Source organism: Drosophila nasuta, chromosome 2L, assembly GCF_023558535.2.
Source record: "Drosophila nasuta strain 15112-1781.00 chromosome 2L, ASM2355853v1, whole genome shotgun sequence".
In the NCBI taxonomy this organism is placed as follows: domain Eukaryota; kingdom Metazoa; phylum Arthropoda; class Insecta; order Diptera; family Drosophilidae; genus Drosophila; species Drosophila nasuta.
In genome coordinates, this window is record NC_083455.1 from 4318438 (window position 1) to 4342108 (window position 23671).

The 23671-nt window shown below is 35.6% G+C and overlaps 2 protein-coding genes and 1 long non-coding RNA gene across 4 annotated transcripts in view; 2 read left to right on the forward strand and 1 right to left on the reverse strand.

The window, feature by feature from the left end:
• Positions 1-23671, reverse strand: part of LOC132791562 (voltage-dependent calcium channel subunit alpha-2/delta-3) — a 58756-nt gene that overhangs the window by 11900 nt on the left and 23185 nt on the right. For both annotated transcript variants that reach the window (XM_060800540.1, XM_060800531.1), the window contains exon 4: positions 17049-17159. In XM_060800540.1, coding sequence (XP_060656523.1) covers positions 17049-17159 — 111 coding nt within the window. The remainder of the gene's footprint in view (positions 1-17048; positions 17160-23671) is intronic.
• Positions 483-1686, forward strand: LOC132796670 (uncharacterized). The gene is made up of 3 exons (XR_009633576.1): positions 483-596; positions 724-1418; positions 1477-1686. It is a non-coding gene; the product is annotated as an uncharacterized LOC132796670 (long non-coding RNA).
• On the forward strand, positions 20872-22002 carry LOC132798219 (C-type lectin 37Da-like). Its single transcript, XM_060809998.1, has 2 exons — positions 20872-20958; positions 21495-22002. Exon 2 carries the CDS (start codon positions 21581-21583, stop codon positions 21962-21964), a length of 384 nt encoding a protein of 127 aa, XP_060665981.1. The 5' UTR covers positions 20872-20958; positions 21495-21580; the 3' UTR covers positions 21965-22002.

Here is a 23671-nt window from a genome sequence, read left to right on the forward strand (position 1 = left end):
AGTGCACACTGGATATAGACAGTTTTAATGTGCTTAAAAGTGTACTCTACTATCTGGACACTCCTCTTCATCGGACACTTTTCCCATAATATTCCCTTAGGTGTTGTTTAATTACGGTTATCAAGTTATTATAAAACCTTTAAAATTACGGAGAAAAATATTGACGTATTCTTTTAGCCTGACACTTTCCTTGTACACAAATTTCGCTTTAGATGAAATCTAATGTCATATTTAATGGGGGATCTTTTAAAAAATAACCAAACAAAACAAAACACAATCCATTATTGAGCAAATCATATAAATCTTTTATTTCTAATTCATGTTAACTAAATCTAACAGTAGACTGTATTAATGTTGATCATTAATTGTACAAACTTCTTGCCAAAACATGCTTATTTCAAATATGTGTATAAAAGTTATATTATTTTATGTATTCCTTTCTTTATTGTACCTAATTTAACTTTAGTTTTTAGAGTTTTAGCGCAAGTAATTCAGAAAACAAATACTACAAATATTTCTTTACTCAAACCAAACAAACCAAAACACAAGCCATTATTGAGCATTATTTGTTGTCAATTAATTTATGGTTCTATATAGTAAGTGATATTAAATTTTAAATACTTGCGAATCAGTGTGCGTTTTGAGTAGTCGTAGTAGCTCTTGCAACTTGCTGCACGAATTATTTTCACAAGTTTAACCTGAGTTTGTGTGTATTTTCATAAGAAACAAACAAGAACTTTAGCTGCAGTAAAATTAGACGCGACAACGAGGGAACGGACGCCAAGAATCGGAGTGCTCTATGCTGAAACCTGGATGTCGGATGCTGGATGTTGGGTGAGGGTCAAGAAGATGGGGACTAACAAACACCTGCAGTTGTTGCACCCACATAGATATATGTATATGTGTGTGGGTGGGAAAGTTCAAGCGGAGAGAAGAGCAAGAGAAAAACAGAAAAACAACGGAGACTGCCTTTTGCTTGCCTGGCTGCACCTGAAGACGCTGCAGATGCTAAGGAGCCCTAAGCAGCTCAGGTGCGAGAGTGCGAGAGTGCGAGAGTGACTGAAGCGAACTCTGGTCGCAGTTTTCGTGGAGTATGTGGGTACATTTCGAATAGTTCAACTACTTTCTGCACAATAGAGAAAAATGCAAGGCCTAAGCTCTTTTCAAGGAATAGAGCGAGGGAAGAGGCGTCAAAAGGTGGACCAGGATTTCAATGTAAATTGGCTGCCGTTGGGCAAACACTGCGCCACGGGAATGTGTCAGCGGCTTAGACAAATGGTGGCCAGGCGAGGGTAAACTCAAACTCGGTCAGACTAGACTAGACCAGAAAACAGAGAGCAGAGAACAGAGTGAAGCAGACAGTTGGAGTTGCTACATGGCCAGGCCCAGCCACGGGCACTTCAACATCATCGGGAAAAGTAAGTAAGAAAAGAAAAGAAAAATCAAGCAAAACTTGCACTGAAAACTTTGTCTTAGCTCAAGCGCAAAGTTATTTGCACATTATTCGAGTAGCCAAATTAGTTAAGGAGTCTTCAACTTTGGCTAAGGTGTTGACAGCCAGACAGTTAAGGCATTAAATAATAAACACTAACACAGTTACTAACCAGAAAATCCAAAATATTGATTGAATCGCCTTACATAGTTTGAAGAAAGGAGACAAATTATTTGTTCTTATAAATTGTATAAAACTAATAATGTGGATATAAATTATCAATTATGTTCTTTATTTGCATTTACACAATTCAATCAAGTAACACGTTTGTGGGATTGTGGGCTCTCCCCAGGAATGGACGAGAGTAAATAATAGTTTTATATTAATATATATTATTATGTAATAATAAAATTTATATATTAATTATAACTTTGTGCTTGAAAGGATGTAAGACAGAAGGATGAATCTCCGAATCCCATAGAATATATATTCATATATTATATTTAAGAAATACTTTTTTATCGTACAAACGCCTAATGAAATCGGATCTTAATGGCTTTGGATGACTATCTGGAATATTTTGGACACACCACATATATCCTTCGGTATATTCTAGTATTTTTGCGGTATATTAATTTGAAATATCTTAAGATACAGTTTTATTGAAAATGGGCAGAAGGCCACTTTCTTACTTGTTTTTTATGCAATAATCTAGTCTTTTAAGAATAGATACTAAATGCCTTTTAGATCAGCCAAAAAAATATTCAGTCCTATGTTCTGTTGTACAACTTGTTATTGACTTGCAATCCCTTAAGTTTGTTAAGCACAATTGATTTTGATATTAACACATGTTCTTCATATTTACATAACTTTTTCGAACTCTTTTGGTAGACTACTTAACTGGACACAGACTAAAGTAGCAAAACAGAGTACTTATAATTGGTGTAACATGTCTAGGAACAAAATCACATACAAGAAAATATGAGAGAAGTGAGCAGAATAGCGTAGAATGGAATCATACAAAACATGGCCGTGTATCATAACATATTTCACATTTTTTCTTCTTTATTTTAACAATATTATGCACTTATGCACAACAGTTGGATATTTTATAAAGGTCGTGGCTGCTGCCATGGAGGGTTCAGTTTTCCCCCATTTTTTCTTGTCTTTTTTTTTTTGTTTGGTTTGGACTAGATGGTTTAGACTTAGGGTTTTTGGGTGGGGGCAAAACGCGCTGCTTTGCTGAGCAATGCCCTCGCACACAATTCTCATTTGACACCAGCTGGTTGTCTGTCCCGGCGTCAGCAGCTGTCGACATCTTAACATTCAAAAGCCAACAATGACAACGACGGCGACAAAAACAACGGCAAGCAGCAAGCAGTAGCAACAACGATGTAGATGGCAATGGCAAAGTACGAAAGACTGCTCGAATGTCAGACAGTTGCCGGAATTAGCAAAATGCAGCTACTTGCACAAGTAATGTGGACCTGTTCTGAATTCCCCTTTCGAATCAATTCCACTGGCAAATATGTAAGATATCTGTAGTCAAAAAACTATGCTGAAGTTATAAAAACTGTATATAATATTTTGCCAAAAAAAAAGTTTCTCTTTAGTGCCACTGTTGATTTTAAGCTGTATTTAAGAAGTGATTTATAGCCGCACTTCAATGAGCAAAATATTAATATAAAGATTGTCATCGTAATTTCAGTTCACTTAAGTACCCCGTCTCAGACTAATGCATCACACGCAATGCGTTAAGCGACAGACGAGCAGAAAAAATGAAAGCGCAGTGTAAATGGCAAGAAAGCGATAAAGTAAGAAGCAAAGTGCGTGGCAAGTGCAAGGGCGTTGGCTGGCTGCTCTGAGCTCTGGCTCTGAGCTCTGAGCAACAGCCTGAAAGTATGCAGCACAAAAAAGCAGCACGACGAAGAACGCCAACGAACGGACTGCGATTCGCATTGACCATTTGCCAAGTCAACTGGCAGCTGCTGTCGTATGAGTGATTTTTTAAGCTTTTCGTTTATACATATACGAATATACGAAGGCGAAAGAGATACTCTTGTAGCGGATACCATAACTTTTATGAGGTGTTTGGCCACAAAATGAGGGACAACAAAATATGTTACAATTTATCGCTTATGTATGATAAATGTTTAGTACAAATAAATATTGATTGAATATTTTATATTCAAAATAGATTTGCAGAAACAAGTCTACAACTACAGCATTGTAATATTCATATTCACATCCAACATTATTCGTTCAAAATACGACATTATAATTTAACTAATAATTTAACAAAGTAGTAGACTAAACTTTATTGAAGCGAAGAAAAGAGCATTTTTTTCATCACATTAGCGTTCATTTTGGGTTTGGGTTTGCAGCAACGATATTTCTGTCTGCTTCATCTTAAGATTACAAGCACATATCTAAAGTAAGGTCTTTTATTTTTTTCATTTATTTGCAATATATATTTGCCGACTGAGTGCACGTGCCAAATGCTGAGGCAATAACTTGTAGTTGAAATTTATATTAGGTTTTCGTAAGGGATTAGTTAAATATTTGCGTCTTTAACATTTCAACGACGACTCGCCAGACTTTGATATACAAATATATGACATAGAAGTAGAATAATAACCTGACGTAGACCACAGAAAGCGTCTTCCTGTGGATTATACCAACTTATTAGACGTGACTCGAGCTGCGACTGCTGCGAAGGTGAGACTGTCGAGCAAGCGAGGTGAATAAGCATCTGGCAAATAGACTGACATCAAGTGAATGCGGCTCAGCCCCCAACCTAGCTTCGTTTTCTACTTTTTCCATCACCTTCGCCCCTCGTCCTCCTTCTTGAAGCCCTCGCTGACGTGATGTCTGCTCTGTCGGTGGAGTATTTTGCAGCTACAAGCATAACGACTGACGCGGACTCTGACTGTAAGGATCCGTGGCTGCAGTGGCGACACATTCACAGTTGATGTGGTTTACTTTAAGGATTATTAACGCATTTCGAGAACATGTAAGAGTCCGTTGGCTAGCGTGGCGATTGCTCCTGGACTACATGAAAGCTTTCACGACTATCCTACTACCAGCAGCATAGCATACATACATAGATGGCTATCTAGTTTTTTCTTCTTGTTTATTTTTTGTGTACTTTGTGTTTGCTTAAAGTCTGGACAACTTGTACGGGACGTTTTCAAAGATTATGCAATGAAAATAATAAGTTTTTCATGCTTTCCTTTCTATCTTTCGATCTGGGTAACAATTGTTGCCCAAGCGCACTACCTGAAAAAAATGTTTTATAACTTGCTTTGTGTTCGCTCCATGTACTGCGATATTAAATTATTTAAACGTAGCTTCAAAAGATATTTAAGCTATGTGCTAACTTTATTCTTCTTCTAAAATAATCAGCAGATTAACATTTAGATTTTTAATAAAACTGAAGTATGTATTACATATGAAATATGTATATAGCAAAAGTAAAATAATATTAAAAAATGAAATACTATCAGTTAAAAAATATTTATTTTCAAGTTAACATTACTAAAATATTTAAAAATAATATTGGTTAAGCCAATGTGCGAATATTTTGAGAATTCTTTACATCAATTATATTTATCCTAATAATGTTTCATTATAATTCATATTATAAATGAATCGGTATCGGTTGACGTTAATAAGTCGATAGACACTAAGCTATCGGTGGCATCAGTCATCAAAAGAAGAGCAATATTATTTAAGTACAATCACACTCTACTATTACATACTTTAGTCAAAGGTTATCTATAAAACCAACATTACATTAAATAAACTCAAGTGAAAGATAATGAAAATATATATATTCACAGTTAATCTCAATATTTTAATGAATATATGACGATATATGCATGCTGGTGTGGCAAGATTAATTTAAATACTTGCGATTTTTGGTACATTAAAGAATAACTACAGCATTTATGATTCCTAAACCAATTATTTGGCTGTTTTAGTCTGATCTTAGTTGCTGTGGCTCTACTCTATAGTATAAATTAAATGTATTAGTATATCGATATATTTTAGTATTTTACCGATATAAATAAATATGGTATATTTCAAGAATAATACCGCTCCGCAGAGTTATTCACACTCCTATAAAATAAACCATCCATCTACTATAAAATAAACCAACAAGACAATTTAATTTAAGATCACAGTTTCGTATTAGCTAGACTAAATGACATCTATAGAAAACAATTCGCTTAATATTTCTAATTGCATATTGTTTCTGAACGATGATTATATTAGTTTATTCAATGTTCATTCAAGTATTCCCAGCAGCAAGTACTCGAAGCCACAAATACGATATTCTACTATGAGCATTCACTTAATAAACATCCCCAAGCAATTACCATTCGATATGCCAACAGTCGCTGGCTGATTGCTGGTCTTGTGCTCTGGTGGGCACTTAAATGCCCATACGCAGCCACGCCCCGCAACACACACATGCGATAGATATGCACGAGTGTGTATGTAAGTGTGTATAAAATAAACAGCAAGCGCATCAAAATTGCAGCGGGGCAAATGTCAACATTGGACAATGTGATAGGAAGGCAGAGACAGAGACTGAAGCAGATGCAGGAGATGGGATAAAAGAGGACAGGAGAGGAGAGAGAGAGGAGGACAGAGGCGAGATTGGGTGATTCCTTTGGAGACTCCGACTGGTCTTGGGTGCATGGCAATGCTTTTAGTGTGAAGACATTTGCTTGGCGTTGTTGCTGTTGCCTTTTTACATGTTTCTATTTAAGAAATGCAGGCCCCAGACTCGAAGGGCTTTTCAATACACGCTCAATATACCCACACATACATATACATATATGCCCAACCCTCTCACAATGTCAACGTCAAAGTGCAAGTGGCATTATAGCAAAGGAGTCAACAAAAACAACAACAGCTACAGCAGCGACAATAAGAGCAACAACAAGGATGATGACGAGCCAACCAAGCAGCCAGCAGAGCAGAGACGCAGAATGACAGCCAACAAGAGGCCAAGAGAATGAGTGAGAAATGGCCCAGAAATGGGTGTTTAGTTTTCTGGGCAAAATCAGAGAAAGAGAGAGATAGAAAGAGAGCAAGAGGTTGCAATAAAAATAGCAAAACTGTAAAGCTTTTTGCCATTAAATGCAATTTTAAAGTCAATTTAAACTTCAAACTTAACGCAAATAAAGCCTGTCAGCGACAGACAGTTCTCCCTCTTCCACTCTTCCATTCTTTCACTTTTCCATTCACTCCCCCTCCGCTTCACCATTACTTGATAGCTGGGAGGACACAAACTATTAGCGCATGCTGGGGCGTAGCTAAACTATAACGGCATATTGACAGCACGCCGAGAAATTGAATTAGCAGCATTCGCCACGTTGGCCACCACATCAAAAATTACGCATACGTTGCGTGTGACAGGATGGCAGCGGCAAATGCAACACAGCAACACCTGCAACTGACGCCTACATACAGGTGTGTGGGTTTGTGTATGTGTATGTGAGTGTGTGTGTGTGAGCAGGCGTTGCTGCAGTTACCTTTATGTTTACAGGCAATTAGCATTTTAATGCCGCCAACAGACAAAGGCAGCTGCAGGTGCCGAAGCGAATGATGATAATAATGATGGCACTCGTGATGATGATGATAACGATTATGATGAGGTTGCATGCCACAGGGACAGACAATCAGAGAGCAAGACAGCCAGACAGCCAGACATCCAGCCATCCTAGAGGCTGGAGACTGACTGAGTGAGGGTCGGTGAGAGTGTGGTTTGCGTGTGGACTTTTGCCACGCACGGATCGCTTCGTTTTTCATTATTTTTCATGTTCGACATGACTGCAAATTGTTTGTGTGGCTCGACCGAGCAAAGAGTGACAACAAGGAGTACAGAGACAGGGAGAGAGAGAGAGAGAGATAGAGAGAGGAGTAAAAATAAAAGCAAATAGTTACAGACAAGCCAAAGTGCTCATGCGACTCACACATAAAGTCAACTTAAATAGTAAGCAAGGTTTTCCAGGTGTTTTTACACTAATACTTTGAATTGACTTTGAAAATATCCATTTTTAATAGCTTTATCTATTAAATAAGTTTTTTAATTGTTTTCTGACTGAATACAGGGCAGCTGCCCACCAAATTCCATTTCCACTCGTCCAAATATTTCACTCAGCTGCAGCTTGACATTCTGTTTGTCTCGTCCTTTTACAATGATTTTTATATTATTTTATTTTCTCTCATTTCATTGTCATTATTTGCCAACGTCAGCCCTATACGGCGACGTCGTCGCTGTGTCATTCCACTGGTCAAATTGTGCGGGTGTTGTCGGGTGTTTAAATAATATCACGTATACGCACCACTTGGCAGTACTCTGTTTATGGGTCAGTTGTGAATTGCGGCTGTGTGGGAAATGTGAGAGTGTTGACAAATAGATTTATAACGCGTAATATTGAGCATCACTAATTATTTGATTGGGTTTGCCGATTACCGATACCAGAGCATTTACACAGATTTAATGAATTTGATTGCGATAAACACAATTGGTTTCATCTAACAGTGCTGCAAACAATAGACTTGGCTAGTAACAAAGCCAGTAACAACGGCCAATCAACAGTATTGTTTCTGAACTTCTAACAATGCACGACACAAAATAATTAGCATAAACAAATCAACAGTCGTATCAAATGACCTGAATATGGCTGCTCTTAAAATTTCTACCCTATTGAAAATCCTTCTTCTTAAACTAAAGGTCACATATTTTCCCAACTAAAAAACACGATTTGAAACATAAGAAATAGTAATTTTAATGGATTTTCTCAGTTAACCAATCCATAATTAATGGAAAAATAATAATAATATGTTTTCAAATATTTTCCTTTTGGAGCAATTGCTTATATCATCAACAACAGCACAAAAGGAATAACGATTCGTTGAATGCCAACATTGTTATACTTCTGTGTAACTTCTCTGTAAATTCATAATTCCCAAATACTTCATTTTTAACTTAAGACGAATGTTTATAGGCCAATAAAAAAAGCAGTTTACAATAATCAGAAACCATTTGAATTTCGTTTCCATTTTAAAACAAGTAAGAAAGCTACAGTCGAGTGTACTCGACTGTGAGATATCCGCTACCCATTTTGAATAAAAGAAACATATTTTGCTGTATTTTCTCAAAATATACCGAATATACTGCAAAAATACTAAAAATATACCAAATGGTATATTTGGTATATCGACATAGTACCACATTCAAAATATACCATAGACGGCACAATATACCAGATTGTCAGCCAAAGCAACTAAGACCCCTAGTAAGTAGGCGTTTTTGCCCATACAAAAGTATTTCTTTAATAACTTCGACAAATTTTATCTGATCGGAACCAAATTTTCAGGAATCATAACTACTATAGTAAATATTGTATATACCAAAATTCGCGACTCTAGCTTTAAAATTACGCTTGTATTTCGATTTTTTTGATTTGCGGGGGCGGAAGTGGGCGTGGCAAAAATTTGAAACAAACTTGATCTGCGTGCAAACATAACAAATGCTGTCGAAAAAAAATTATAGCTCTATCTCTTATAGTCTCTGAGATCCAGTGTTTCATACGGACAGACGGACAGACGGACAGACACACAGACGGACAGACGGACATGGCTAGATCGTCTCGGCTGTTGACGCTGATCAAGAATATATATACTTTATAGGGTCGGAGATGCCTCCTTCTACCTGTTACATACATTTCCTGCCGGCACAAAGTTATAATACCCTTCTACCCTATGGGTAGCGGGTATAATTACCAACAATTTAAATAGTTATTATTAAAAGTAATTGGTAATTGTTTTCCAATTTCATTACCATAGCATTCATTTAAATCGCCGCCTAAAAGTAGGCATTCATTTCTACACCATTCAATAACTTATAACCAAGAATATAAAGTATATGCCTAATAAAAAACCATCAGTGCAAGCTTAGAACAAACCACTAAACTAAAACAGAGTGAGGCAAAAAAAAACTTAACAATCATATTATTAAAAACTAATTATATTTATGCAGAAAACAACTGGCACTTCTGATAAAAAAATTAATTTATTTCATTTAGTAATAATTAGTTATTTATGGTCCCATTTCAATTTCATCAAAAATATTCATTATTGTAATTAAGTGAATTTTATGTTAATACATCATTTTTATCATTCAAAAATAAATTCATCGTTAGAGTTACGCAAATTGTATTTTCACTTTGCTAAATTGTCTTTGAATGTCTCTATATGTATACTCAAAATTCACTTGTATGTTTGTATATTTGATTAAAACTTTTACTGCATCTGTATAAAAAAAAAACAGAACACATTGAAAAGTATTCTTTCTAAGAAGACTGCGAATAAAAGAGATAAGAGCTCTCACTATACGAGTATTGTAATCACTGTATTAAAAGTTATAATAATTCTATAAGGTGTGCACTTAGATAACTAATTGTGTGTTATTAATTTAATAAATTCGATATGCTTGAATATATGCTCTGTTTAATTCTACATCTGTAAAACTTTGCTATTTATTAAAGTTCATATCACTCGAATAATATTTAGTTGCTACAAGCCGACCAATAATTAATATAAACTATCCAATAAATAAAATAACACATAATTCACACATTTAATTCAGCTCATGATAACTGCAAAACACAGCTCATTTATTCACAATTTGTTAATTCACGGTACATTGCAATTTATCCATGATTCCGATGCTGCTGCTCCACACAATTGAAGAGTGAATTTAGTTTATTTATATCAATGACCAGATCTCCTCTATTGGCATAGAAGCCTTCACTGCAGGGAGCGCTCATTGTGAGCACCACAAAATATACGATCATCACAATAAGGCACAAAATCTTATTCAACATTTTGTAAGCTCGGTTTGTGATTGTGATTGCTTGAAGACCAAGAGAGAACTGATTATAAAATCTGAATAGTTGACAGCATTATATGGACATTACATCGATTGATTCAAATCGGGGCGATTCCCAGAATCCAGTTTCACAAAAATGTAAAATAAAAAAACGGAATTCCCGCTACTAGCATGTCAACAGTTTTCAATTTTAGAAAAAAAATATTGAAAAGGGTATATTAAGTTTTTCAAAATTGATATGGGCTTTTCAAGAAGACTAAGGAGACTCTGCAATGTTTCCATATGTTTTAATTTAGTTTTAATTTTATTTTATTTTAAATAAAAATACAAAAATAACACAAAAACCAAATCAACGATATTGAAATATATCATAGACAACTTCATTGCCCATAAACGATCAGATTACTTCAGCAACAAATCCATTTCAATTGTTGCTGCACCTTAGCCAAAACAATAGTGCCTAATCATATAAAGAATACTTTAAATTTTATGTGAAGCTTTTGTGAAATAAATTTAAATTTTTTAAATAAATAAATTCTGAGGTCAAGATTTTAGGTAAGCCAAAAGAAAATAAAGAGTCTATTACAGCCAACATTGGATTGTAAGTTTATTGCTTGTTTTTGCTGATTATTGATACTTAAGCAATTACAATTATTTTAATCAAGTCTCTCAAGTATCATATAGACATAATCTGTAGTGTGCATGTGCAATAAGCTGCGAATATTCTGGTTTGTGTATATGCATATGTATAGTCTCTAGTATATAGTATATATTTTAATATTTCGCTGCGGCTGAAAAATGCGTCACTAAAACAACTATTTCTAGTGCTCACACTGGAATAACTTGCTCGTCTAAGTTTAGTTTTAAGCTTATAAGTTGATTACACATATATTGTAAATTGTATGGAGTACAACATATTAGTCACAATCTGACTATTTTAATCTTATTTCAATTTGTTTTGTAATTGATTGCAATAGATATTCAACTGAGACATAAAGTTGTGTAAGTAAAAGTTCTAACACAAATTTTTAAATAACATAGGGGTGACCAAATAAATAATATAATTTAATTTTAATTATTTTCTTTATTTAAATGTAAACAATTTGAAATGTATTTATTTTTAATAAGAAAATAATTTAATTTGATTTAGTTGAACTGAATTGTATAACATCAATTATTAAATAAAAATGAACTTAAAATACTTGGTCACAAACTTAACAGAGAAAATGTTACGTTCATATATTGTTTCTGATTTATTTAAGCAACTATGTTATTCTTAACTTTATGTCGCGCTTTCATTCACAAAAGTTTGAAATGAAATCAAGAATAGAAAACTGGTTTTCATTTTGCGTAATCTGCGATTGTTGTCCATAAAACTATTATTTTATTTGAAAACATAACTGTGGTGAAATTCCATTTTATTTTAACCCAACTTGCTACCCACTCCACACACTACACAAAAGTAAATGTAATATCTTTTAAGAACCCAGCAAATTCGTATGTTTTAATGAACTAAAGAAAACTCGAATCACATATGGGAAAAAATAACAACGTTGTAAGCGTCGACGAAGAACCAATTTATAATATAAAGGTTTCACAAATATTTACGATTCAATTCTTAGCTAGATAAAATAAAATGTTTTCAAAGCCAGTTGTTAATTAAACATTATTCAATTATAAATACTAAGCAATATAACCATATACATATACAGGGAGAACAAGAATAACAAGTAATAATAATAAAGTCATGGATGCGACAGCCCGCGTTTTATAGTTTGTAACCAGACATCAAACAAAGAAAAATCCCAACCAAAAAGGTCACTTGATCCACAAAAGATGACAAGAAAAGTAAAAAAAGAGAAGAGAAAAAATAATATAGAAATAAATAAATAAAACGACTTCCTTGAAAGCCAAACACACAAAACCAAGTAAGTGGGAGTGAGTATTGTCTTCGTGCGTCACTCTTGCCTCCTCTATCTCGCACTAAACTCTCTGATAAAGAGTCACATTGCGTATACGCAACGTTGCCAAGTTGAAAGTTAAGCCAACGTATGCAAAAACGATAAAAGGCAAACTATGTATGGAATAGAAGGCGCAATCTGCGCTGCTTCTGCAGCTTTCCTATTCGTCTCTCTTTTTCCGCACTTCTGGCTACCGACTTTTTGATACGTCATATCACGCAGTCTCTTTGTGGGCGTTATCGTAGGCGTGGTCACGTGTATGACACTTTTGCAGCTCGTTGAACTTCCACAGTTTCTACCGATACAATCGCAAACGTGTGTCTCTCTCTCTCTCCCTCTCTCGCTCTATAAGTCTTTATTCGCGTTTTTCATAAATGTTTCAAACATTCAATGGTCAATCTAGTATTTGGCTGTGCAAACAACAACAACAGCAAGAGCACATTCCAACTTCAGTGTCAGCTTAAACATTTCTCTATACCCTTCACTTATGTAGATTTACGCTGAATTAGTTATCTAGTGTATAAAACCCATCAGTGGAAAGCCAAAAATGATTTTGAAATTATTTTTGTGTTTTACGATAATTGCAAAAATCAACGTAATTGTACATAAAACAAAAACAAAGGACGAAATTATATATTTTTTCATAAAACAGGAAAAGTTCCAAAGTTCAAACTTAGTTCTAAATATACTGCTACTCCAGAGCTATAAAAATAACCTTTACGTAATTTTACGATTGTGTCAGTTTTTATGTTTTTATTGTAATTAATTAACTAATTATGATGTATATAATTGTATCATAATTAGAACAACAAATGTGTCTATATTTAGTTTAAAATATCTCTTATTTTGTTGTATGCTCACACTTGATCATAACTGTATTTTTGTCTATACATATTCGGTGTGGTTAGATGCCGCAAAATTTAAGTTCATTATATATTTTTAAAACTATGTTTATACCCGCTACCCATAGGGTAGAAGGGTATTATAACTTTGTGCCGGCAGGAAATGTATGTAACAGGTAGAAGGAGGCATCTCCGACCCTATAAAGTATATATATTCTTGATCAGCGTCAACAGCCGAGACGATATAGCCATGTCCGTCTGTCCGTCTGTGTGTCTGTGTGTCTGTCTGTCTGTCCGTCTGTCCGTATGAACACCTAGATCTCAGAGACTATAAGAGATAGAGCTATATTTTTTTTTCAACAGCATTTGTAATGTTTGCACGCAGATCAAGTTTGTTTCAAATTTTAGCCACGCCCACTTCCGCCCACGCAAATCAAAAAAATCTAATAACAAGCGTAAATGCAAAGCTAGAGTTGCGAATTTTGGTATATAGTATAATTACTATTGTAGTTATGATTCCTGGTTGCTATCAGATAAAAATTGTGGAAGTTATTAAAGAAATACTTTTGTATGGGCAAATCGCCTACTTACTAGGGGTCTTATTTGCCTTGGCTAACAATCTGATATATTGTGCCGTCTATGGTATATTTTGAATGCGGTACTATATCGATATACCAAACATACCATTTGGTATATTTTCAGTATTTTTTAGTATTTTCGGTATATTTTGAAAATAATACCGCAATATTTTGCCCTTATTAAAAATGGGTAGCGGGTATCTCACAGTCGAGCATACTCGACTGTAACTTTCTTACTTGTTTTTTTTTTTGAAACGGATATTGACAACCAAATAGTTTATTTCCACAGAATTGCCTAAACGAATTCTTGGAATTCAAAGAAGCATCAATTATTTAGTTGTATGTTATTATATGTTTTTTTACTTTTTGAAATACTTTTAAGAAAACAGTTTTTGGCAGCATAAAATCTCAAAGAGTTTATCATAACAAGATGGTTTCAATAAATATAAATTAAAGGTTTGAAATAATCTCGTCTGAAGTTCAACGAACATTGACCTTGTACGAATTACTTCGGAAATAAGTTTGTAAATCAAGCAAATATTGAAAAGATTGATCAAGTCATATATAGAGCATCTTGTAGTCGCATTTTTGGAGGAATAGCACTTGTTTGCTTGTGCCTGTTGTTTGCAGTTTTGCTGTTTTTGATGTTACCGCTTTCTTTGGTGATATAGTTGTTGTTGTTGTTGTTGTTGTTGCTGCTGCTGCTGGTGCTGTTGTTGTTGTTCATGTGGGTTGATTTTTAATTAATGGTGCTTCGTATGCGTTTTGCGTCAGGGCCAAACTCCCAGACTGCAGAACAAACAGGACAACCGAGCAAGCAGCCGCAGCTGGGTCCTATCTCTCTCTCTCTCTCTCTCTCTCTCTCTCTCTCTCTCTCTCTCTCTTTTCACACACACAGATGTGCGTATGCCTGCGTCTTTATGTATGTATATGTGCTGGTGAATGCGTATGTATGCGGATTGGCCATAAGGAGCGGAAGTAGCGGCAGATTTCGTTCGCCAAATAAACCCACAAAAAAAAACCCAAAAAAAACCAGAAAAAAACAAAAAAAAAATTAAATCGATATTTTGCGGAAATCATAAAAAATTATTTATGTATACCCACGCACATGAACGGGAACATGGACATGGGTCGGCCCATGACATGAATACAACGTGGACATGCGGCTACGCATACACACACACACACACACACACACATCAATACCACCACACTGACAGACTTTAGCATACATATAAATGGTGGCCTTATGCCTTGATTATAACATTTAATTGTTTTGTGCCGCATTATTAATGATTACTGGACGTGTTTGTTGTTGCCTCGAGTTGTAAATATTCTTATATTTCTGCGAAATTCGCTTGCAACTGAATTCTCTCTCTCATAATTAAATGAATGCGAACATTTTAGGACGCATATCAAAAACAATTTCGCGACAGCAATTCATCTGATAATTTCTTGGCCGCTGACTGTCAGAGTCCCACAAAAAAAGAAATTAAATGAAGTAGGAATCTGACTCTGAGAAGTCACTGAAATCTGACTGAAATGAAAGACAGCTAGCTAGTAAAATGGAAAGAAACATAACTAAGAGGCCATGTAGATACTTTACCAATCAATCAACAAAACAAAAATATATAAACGCAATAGTAGAATTGAGAAAGAGAGAAGAGATCTACAGTTTTTTAATAACAAAGTGCCTTTGGCATTTAGTAAAGTGTACACTGGTTCCAATCCATAGAAAACTACAATGAATACCCTAAAAAGAGATTGTTTTCATTTCTTAATTTACTTGATCTCCGATGTCAAGCACGATGTTGACGCGCGGACAAAACAAAATACATTTTTTGAAACAACATTAATCGGAAACGGCGAACAATAAAAAAGACATTAGACAAATAATATAATAAGCAATTAATAATTAATACAAAAAAATATGTAATGTTGGTTATATGTAGATAACCTTTGATTGTTTAATATATTTATAATTAATAAGATGTTTTAAAGTATAGTGTGATTTCGTTATGACGGATGACTGCTGCTACGATCTACTTCACAAAACTGTTGTTCAACTTCTCACGTCTAATAATCTATTTCTTACGATTGATGCTACCAATAGCTTATTGACTATCGACTTGCTAATGCCAACTGATATCGATAGGGTCTATCGAATAACTTCCACCTCTGTTATATACATTTTTCAATAGAAATAACCAATTACTAGATAGATATTGGTATAATAACTTTTTAAATTGATGAATAGATTTGTTAAAGCAAATTACGTTATAGAGATTACACAGAATACAGAGAGAATTATAAAAAGCATATTCAGTGCATAGAATGAAAAGAATGGGAAACTAAATTGGCTTAATATCTCCGAAGAATAAACTTTCTTATTAATTAGTCCCTGCATAAAAACTTTCCATAAAGTTAAAATTTTTGAAAATGCCAAATATTTGCAGTAAGTATATTAATGCAATAATCACATAGACCTATTTATAAATAAGCTACTTGACCTTAAAAACAATAAGCTTGATTTTCGCTTGACTTGTGACACGGTGCCGAAGCGACGCCTGCAGCAAATTATCCGGACAGTAAACGAAGTCTATTGATACGCAGGACGCGCAGTCTGGCAAGCCACAATGAGCAGGGCAAAGACCACAACACCGCAGAGGTTCATCCCGCTCTGGAGACTCTGTCGACTCTGTGTCGACTGACAAAATGGTAACCACGAGCAACTGCCAACTGCCAACTGCCAAGTGGTAAGTGGTAAGTGGCAAGTGGCAAGTCGCAAGTGGCAACTGGGCGTCGATTGGTGATGGCGATGGGCACGCAGCAGTAGCCGCAGCAGCTGCGGGCACCATCAAAACTTGTCCTTGTGGCTGGCGCACTTTAATTTCAATTTGTCGACCCCTCCACACACACACACACACACACACCCACACACACAAAGCAACTTGAGCTGTTGTTGTTGTTGGTGTTGCGGCTGTTGCTGTCGCTGCTGCTGCTGTTGCTGCTGTTCTTATTGTTGCTGTGTATTTGGCCCACGGCAATTTATTGTTTTCCACTTTACGCCAATGTCCCACTGAGCGTCGCCTTCCCGTTATTGTTTTGTGTGTATGTGTGTGTTTGTTGTGCGTATACGTATGCGTGTATGTGTGTGTGTTTTTAGTGTAGTCCTTAAATTTGAGAGCTTTTGCCATTTGTCGCGTGCGCTTTGAGCTATTGAGCCACTTGTCAATTGTGGGCAATTGTGGGAGTTAAGCGAACACAGCGAGGGGACACAACGAGGGGCCAAGGAGGGGGCGAGGGGACAAGTTTCACACTTACCATGACTGCGTTACGCTTGAAATCCATAAAGTTCTTCACCTCCGCCGCTAATTCACGCAGCAAGATGATGCCATCCTTGCGCTTCACTTCGATGTCATTGTCCTTAAAGCGCTGCAAAGAAAAAAAAATACAACGATAAAGAAAAGTGTGTACACAAAAAGCACAAGAAAAAAAAACATTTGTCTGTAATTTCTCGTTCTTACTGCAAACAATAAACTATGAAATTTATGTAGACGCCGGCCACGCCTACTTTGGCTCCTACCGCCTCATCGCAATTCCATTTCCACGTTGCTTAGAGAGAAGCAAGGGGTTAAGGGGTTATAAAACTTTTCAATTTGCCATTCACTGTCGTTTATATTGTCGCACATAAAACTCTTATATACTTCTTCGGTTCGACTCTGCGACTTGAGGCGACTCTTAAGTTGTTGTAAAATTGATTTTAATGTATCTTATTAATTTAATAAGATTTTCATTGGCTGCGCGTGCAGCTTGTAAGCCAATTATATCAGTTACTTAAAACTTCAATTGGGAAAACTCTTCCCTGGGAATGAAATGACCGCATTCCATCAGCAATTAAAATTGATTTAAAATAACCAAGGAAGAAACTCTTGGAGATAAGCTTGAGCTTTCCAGCTACTAGCTAATTTATTCAAATTTCCTTTACAAATAGTATTATACATTTTTAAGAATACATAATTAATTCAATTTTCATTGTAGAGATATTTTATAGGATTTTAGTCTACATAATTTACTTAATACAAAATACATTAATAAAATACTCTTTTTGGCTTGTTCATTTTATAGTAATGAAAAGATGTTAAAATATTGAAGATTATATTTATAAATTTTTACTGAAACTTCAATAGTAGTTCAGTTGAGTGTGATTGACTGTGAGATAACCCGTTCCCCATTTTTAATGAGAGCGAAACAGTGTGGCATTATGCTTAAAATATACCAACTTAATAAACCGCGACAATACTAAAATAAGCAGAAGGCATATAGCCTTGGTATAATTATATAGTACTACTTTCATAATATACCATACAGTACTAAAATATACCAAATTATCAGCCAAAGCAAATTTGAATACTTTATAAAATCGGATATGTTTCCTCTTCTGCCTGTTACATACATTTCCAGCATGCACAAAGTATAAATATTTTGATTTTCCAAAATTGATTTTCCAATTTTCTATTATTTGTATTAACGCTTTTCAACACAATTAATCATAAAGTCACTCGATTGTAAATGTAATCTTCCACTTGACTAATTGCCAACCAATCGAAAGTTCAATGACACATTCTATAAAATGGCTTTGTCTCTCTTCTAGAAGAAAAGTCAAAGTCGCTCAGCTATTTTGGTAATATGCGGCTAATGGACGACTCTCTGCCAAATGCAGCGGACATACTCTGGGAGTTTTAAATCCTCATGTTGAATTTATAATGCTCTGCAACGATTGCTACATGCGTTTGTGCCACTTTCTTTTTATCTGCAATCTCCACTCACACATATACATGCATATACATACACATATACACGAGAGTATATAAGCACTGAAAATGTTCTCCAGTGAACTAATGAATGCCTCAAAGACTTTTCCCATGCAGTTTTAGTTTTGTGGCAACATTTTGGCTCTAACCGCAAATGTTTGCACTGTCTCTTTTATACACACATACATACATGTGTGTGTTTTAGCGTGTGTTTGTGTGTGTGTGTGTTTTATACACAGCTCTTGCAACGTTTCTCTAAAGACGCTCGCTGTGTCTCAGCTTCTGAGGCTGCTACTGCTGTTGATACTGGCACTGAATCAGTTAAGAAAAGTTTTGTAATTAATTCGCTTGGGATGCATACACACACACACACACATAGAGAAATACACAGAGACACTCCACTAGAGGGACTAGAAATATGCTCGACGCGACGTTGATGATTACAAATGCGACGCCCAGTTACGAAAATATAATTTAACTGACAGTTTTGTTGGAAATGTGACAATTGTCATGCGAAAAGTAGGCGTTCGGCCACGCCCCGCTAACAGCTAATTGGCTTGCGAGGCGAGACTTTTGCAGAAAAGTCATAAAATGCATTTGCAGCAGCCCAGCGATGCGGCTACGTAATTTACTGCTGCCCCCGAAAATATGCTACACTTTTCTTCCATTCCATTGCTGATATCAAATGGAACGACAATGGAAGAAGAAGAAGATAAAACAACTAAAAAATACGCAAGAAAAAATGGAAGAAGTGAAAAGAAAAGTAGAACTCATCAAATCTCGTATGAAAATGGCATTTTACTCAACGCCTTCGAACATTAAAACAAATGACGACACGTTCAATGGAAAGATGATTATGTTTCGCAATGAGAGACGTTTGCCCCGCCCACCTAACTTTACGCTGTTGTTGTTACGCTCCGCTCTGCTCGCTTCTCTCCTCTCTCGTCTCCATAAACACCGTCAAATCAAAAGCAAAGCAAAATGTGTCAGCCATTAACATGGCCACTAAATGCGTGTCTCGTAGCAGTCAGATTGTATTTGTGAGTATGTGTGTGTGTATATATGTGCGTGGGGGTGTGCATGTGTATGTGTGAACTAGAAAGATGATGCCAAACTTGCTGCTACTCACATACATGAAAAGACAGAGGGATCTAAGATAGGGAAAGAGTGGGAACTGTCTGCTGTGCAACGGCTTGTGAAATTTAATTAGACACATTAGGCAGCAAAGTGATTTTTAAGAGGCAAGCATGTATATAAATACATATACCAATCAAGTCATTAAAATAAAAAGTCAAAAGTCTCAATATCTTTCTAAAAATAATTACTTGCCCATGTGATTGATCACCTTTATGGAAGCAAGCTTGTTCAATGAAAATCAGGTGGCCATTAAATCTACGTGTTACTCGCTATATTGATCTATCAATGTTTGAGTTCATTAATCTCTGTGGAGCGTCATTTGCAAATATATCCATTAATATGTTGGCTATAAACAATGTTTCATTGTTAAATATGGCTCATATAAACACTTTGAATTTCTGATGAATTGAAAAATTGTATATCCAAATATTTTTGTGCTTATAAACTAATATTTCCTTCGCATTATATATGTTTATATCGTTTGGTTATAATACACAGAATGCAGCTCAGGGTACTCGACAATTAATTTGAACATTGCATCGAGTAAAATTGATAGAAGAATAAATTGATTCAATGTTTAGACCATGTGATTTCTGAATCGATAAATGTATCTGCAAAATACACTAACCAAAACTCGCATTGTTTAATAATCGTCTAATTGTTAAATACAGTGAAAACTTTCTTTATCAGACTCGATTCGTACAAATAAAAAATTCAAGAAGTTTTTCTTTAAAGTTGTTATTTGAATATATCTAAATATTCCAATATGGTTAAATCGTGAATAAGGAAATTTATTATTTATAGAAAGTATGCGAACCACAAGAGTTGCTAATCTAAAGAAGTTCTCACACAAGAGTTTCTACTGCAGCACGTTTAAATGATAACTCACAGATTTCAGCAAATAAGCAGACTGTTTATTTCGATTCGCACTCCAAATATCTTATAAACAAAATGTGTACTTATTTGTTAAAAATGTATATTTCAAAATATTTCTACTTTGCAAACAATGCAAAATCAACAAATTTATTCAAATTTGCAAAATCTCAAAATTTGAAAAAAAATTTTCGTACATATATGGAAATAATATTGAAATAGCCATTTGTATATCTTGAAAGGAATTCGAATATATAATATTGTACTGGCAATGGATATATAAGGAATAGCTTTCTTCAACTTTTTCAACAGTTGTAGAAAAATGTTTCTCAAGTACGCGTGTATTCTAGAGTTCTTAGGATTATTATCTGTATGCTTGGCATATAAATTATTTCCCATTGTAACAAATGGTGAGTTCACATTACGTTTAGTTACCCGCTACACATAAAGTAAAAGGTTACTTTAACTTTGCAAAAATGATAAAGAGCCATCTCCGCTGCCGTTAAAGTATATATTCTTGATCAGCGTCCGAATATCTATCTGACTGTCAGTCTGTCCGTCTATCCGTATAAATCTCATAAAAGAATTACTAATCTTTATGATTTCGGCAAATTTGCATGTGATCAGTTAAAAAGCTTCGATTAACCAAAATTTTGTAAATGCCAAAAGCTATGTGCCACAGTTAGTATTTTATATACTAGAGTATATATTGAACAGTATATCGATAGACCAAGTATAGATATTGGTATGTTTCGTTATTTTTTCAGAATATTTATTGAAGATTATCAATATACAATATACACTGAATAGTATATCAATATATACACATATATATTGGTATTTTTTTCGGAGAAATACTTTAATACCATATTGAAAATGGGCAGCGGGTATCTCACAGTCGATCACACTCGGCTGTAGCTTTCTTGCTTGTGTATTTATCTATTAGATGATGTCTTAATAGATATACCTGCCAATACGAATGTGACAACGGGTCCATTTGTTCGAATCACCCATGGATATTATTTTTTCGAGATGAATGTAAAGAAGAACTGGTTCGAAGCCTATCAGTCTTGTCATCTTATGGACGCCGAACTGTTATCGATCGAAACCCAAGAAGAATGGCGTGACATCAATGCATATGTACAAGAATTCAATATCGGTGAATTTTACTGGACATCGGGAACAGATCAGGGAAAAATTGGACAGCATGTTTGGTTTGCCAATAACAAACATATCGACAAAGCAATGTGGGGCCCAAACCAACCGGATAATGCCAATAAAATGGAGCACTGTGTCGAATACAATTGGGCCAAAAGTAAAACCGGTTCATGGATAAACGATCGACCATGTGACTTTCAAAATCGATATATCTGCGAGGCTCGACAACCCAAAACAGCATCCTTTGTCGTTTGGTAATGAAATCCTTTTTTGTTTTGTGAAATTATTATATATTTTTGAAGTTTTCAATTCAATAAATCTTTAATAAAATAATCGCATTTTAAAATTTTTGACTTGGATAGAAACTAGCTTTGGGAACTCGCTTAAAGTTTTATGTATGTAGTTTAAATACATAGAAGCTATAAATTAAGCACTAACTGATAATGTTTTTATTATGTGCTGCGATTGAAAATGATTTATAGCATCTCAAAACCATTAGCAACATTTAAAAATCAAAACGATAATAGTTGAAATCGGGAAGGCAAAAGAGATGTGTGGAAAATTAAAAGCATGTCAAACAACAAACCGCAGCAGAAATCAGTAGCAGCAGCGGCAACAAGGAAAAAAAAACAGGAATTGGTAGGAAAATATAGCAAAAGTTGGGAGCAAGATGGTCGCGTCAGTGGTGGCCACGCCCACATCCCCGGCCCACCGCCCACAACTTGAATGCGATAGCAACATTTTATAAAGCAATTTCCCCGGGAGCAACATCGAAATGCAATGCACGCCTGAAGGACATACGCGTGCTTGTGTACTATACATGTTATGGATGTGAGTGTGTGAGTGTGAGTGTCCTGCTGCCAACATGGAGGCAAAAAACTATATACAATATGTATACAATTTAAGGCGATGGAACGGGACACAGCGGGTGCAGCAACAGAAGCTGCAACAGCAGCAGCCATAGAAAGTTTTTCATTTTGCGGTTGACTCTGGAATTTGAAAATGTTGCGCAAGGAGTTGCCCGAAGGCACCGCTAACCAATCCCCCAATGCTCCGCTCTGCTCTGCTCTGCTCTGCTCGGCAATGGTTGCATGTTGGATGCGTGTGCAGTTGGCAGCATCAAACTTTAAGTGGAGCAAGGACAACGGGAAAGGTGCAGCTGCCACCCGCAACGTCAAGCATTCCTGAGCTGCTGATGTTGCTACCTCTGCATCTGGTGGTGCTGCTTAAATTCCAGCACAAGTTAAGCAGCTTACGCATGCAACTGGCTGCCTTCCTCCCTGCTTCACCGCCTCCCCGCCTCACTGCCTCACCTGACTGATTATGCGCTCAAGCCATTGCGCTGGTTGCATGCCACACCAAAAGCCAGAGTCGCAAGTCTAGGACTCACTTTTCAAGAGTCAAACTTCTCGCCGGGCTATGCGCTAATTAGATTTTAATGAAGATGTCGTCTACTCCAAGCTCCAGCTCCACAGCTAAAGCTTCAACTCCAACTCCAACTCCGACTCCATCTCCAACTACATCTCCCACTCTTTCTTTGCTTTCTCTGTCTGGCAACAATGTCGAGCATCAACGCGCATGTTTCCGTGTGCATTGAAGTGCAGATTCCTTTACACGTTCCTTGACTCCCTTTTTTTTTGTAGCCCAAACTCTTCTCACTTATTCTTCCTTAAAGTTCATAGTTATTTTTCGTCGCTGATTTTCACGCTTTACGCATTTTTCCCGATTCAGTGTCGTTTTCGTTAGTTTTGAGCAAAAAAAAAAAAGTTTTAATTGGCAGGTTTTTGTTTTACAATTTTAATTGGCTTCGTCTCAAAGTTCTAATTGCACCCCTTAAAGTTTATTTGTTTCACTTTCATTGACTTCCTTTTGCATACGAAAAATAGCTGACGAATTTCTTGTTAACTTTCACAAACTTGGTCAATAAATTTGTAATTTTTCACTAAAACTTTGTGCATTTTATTT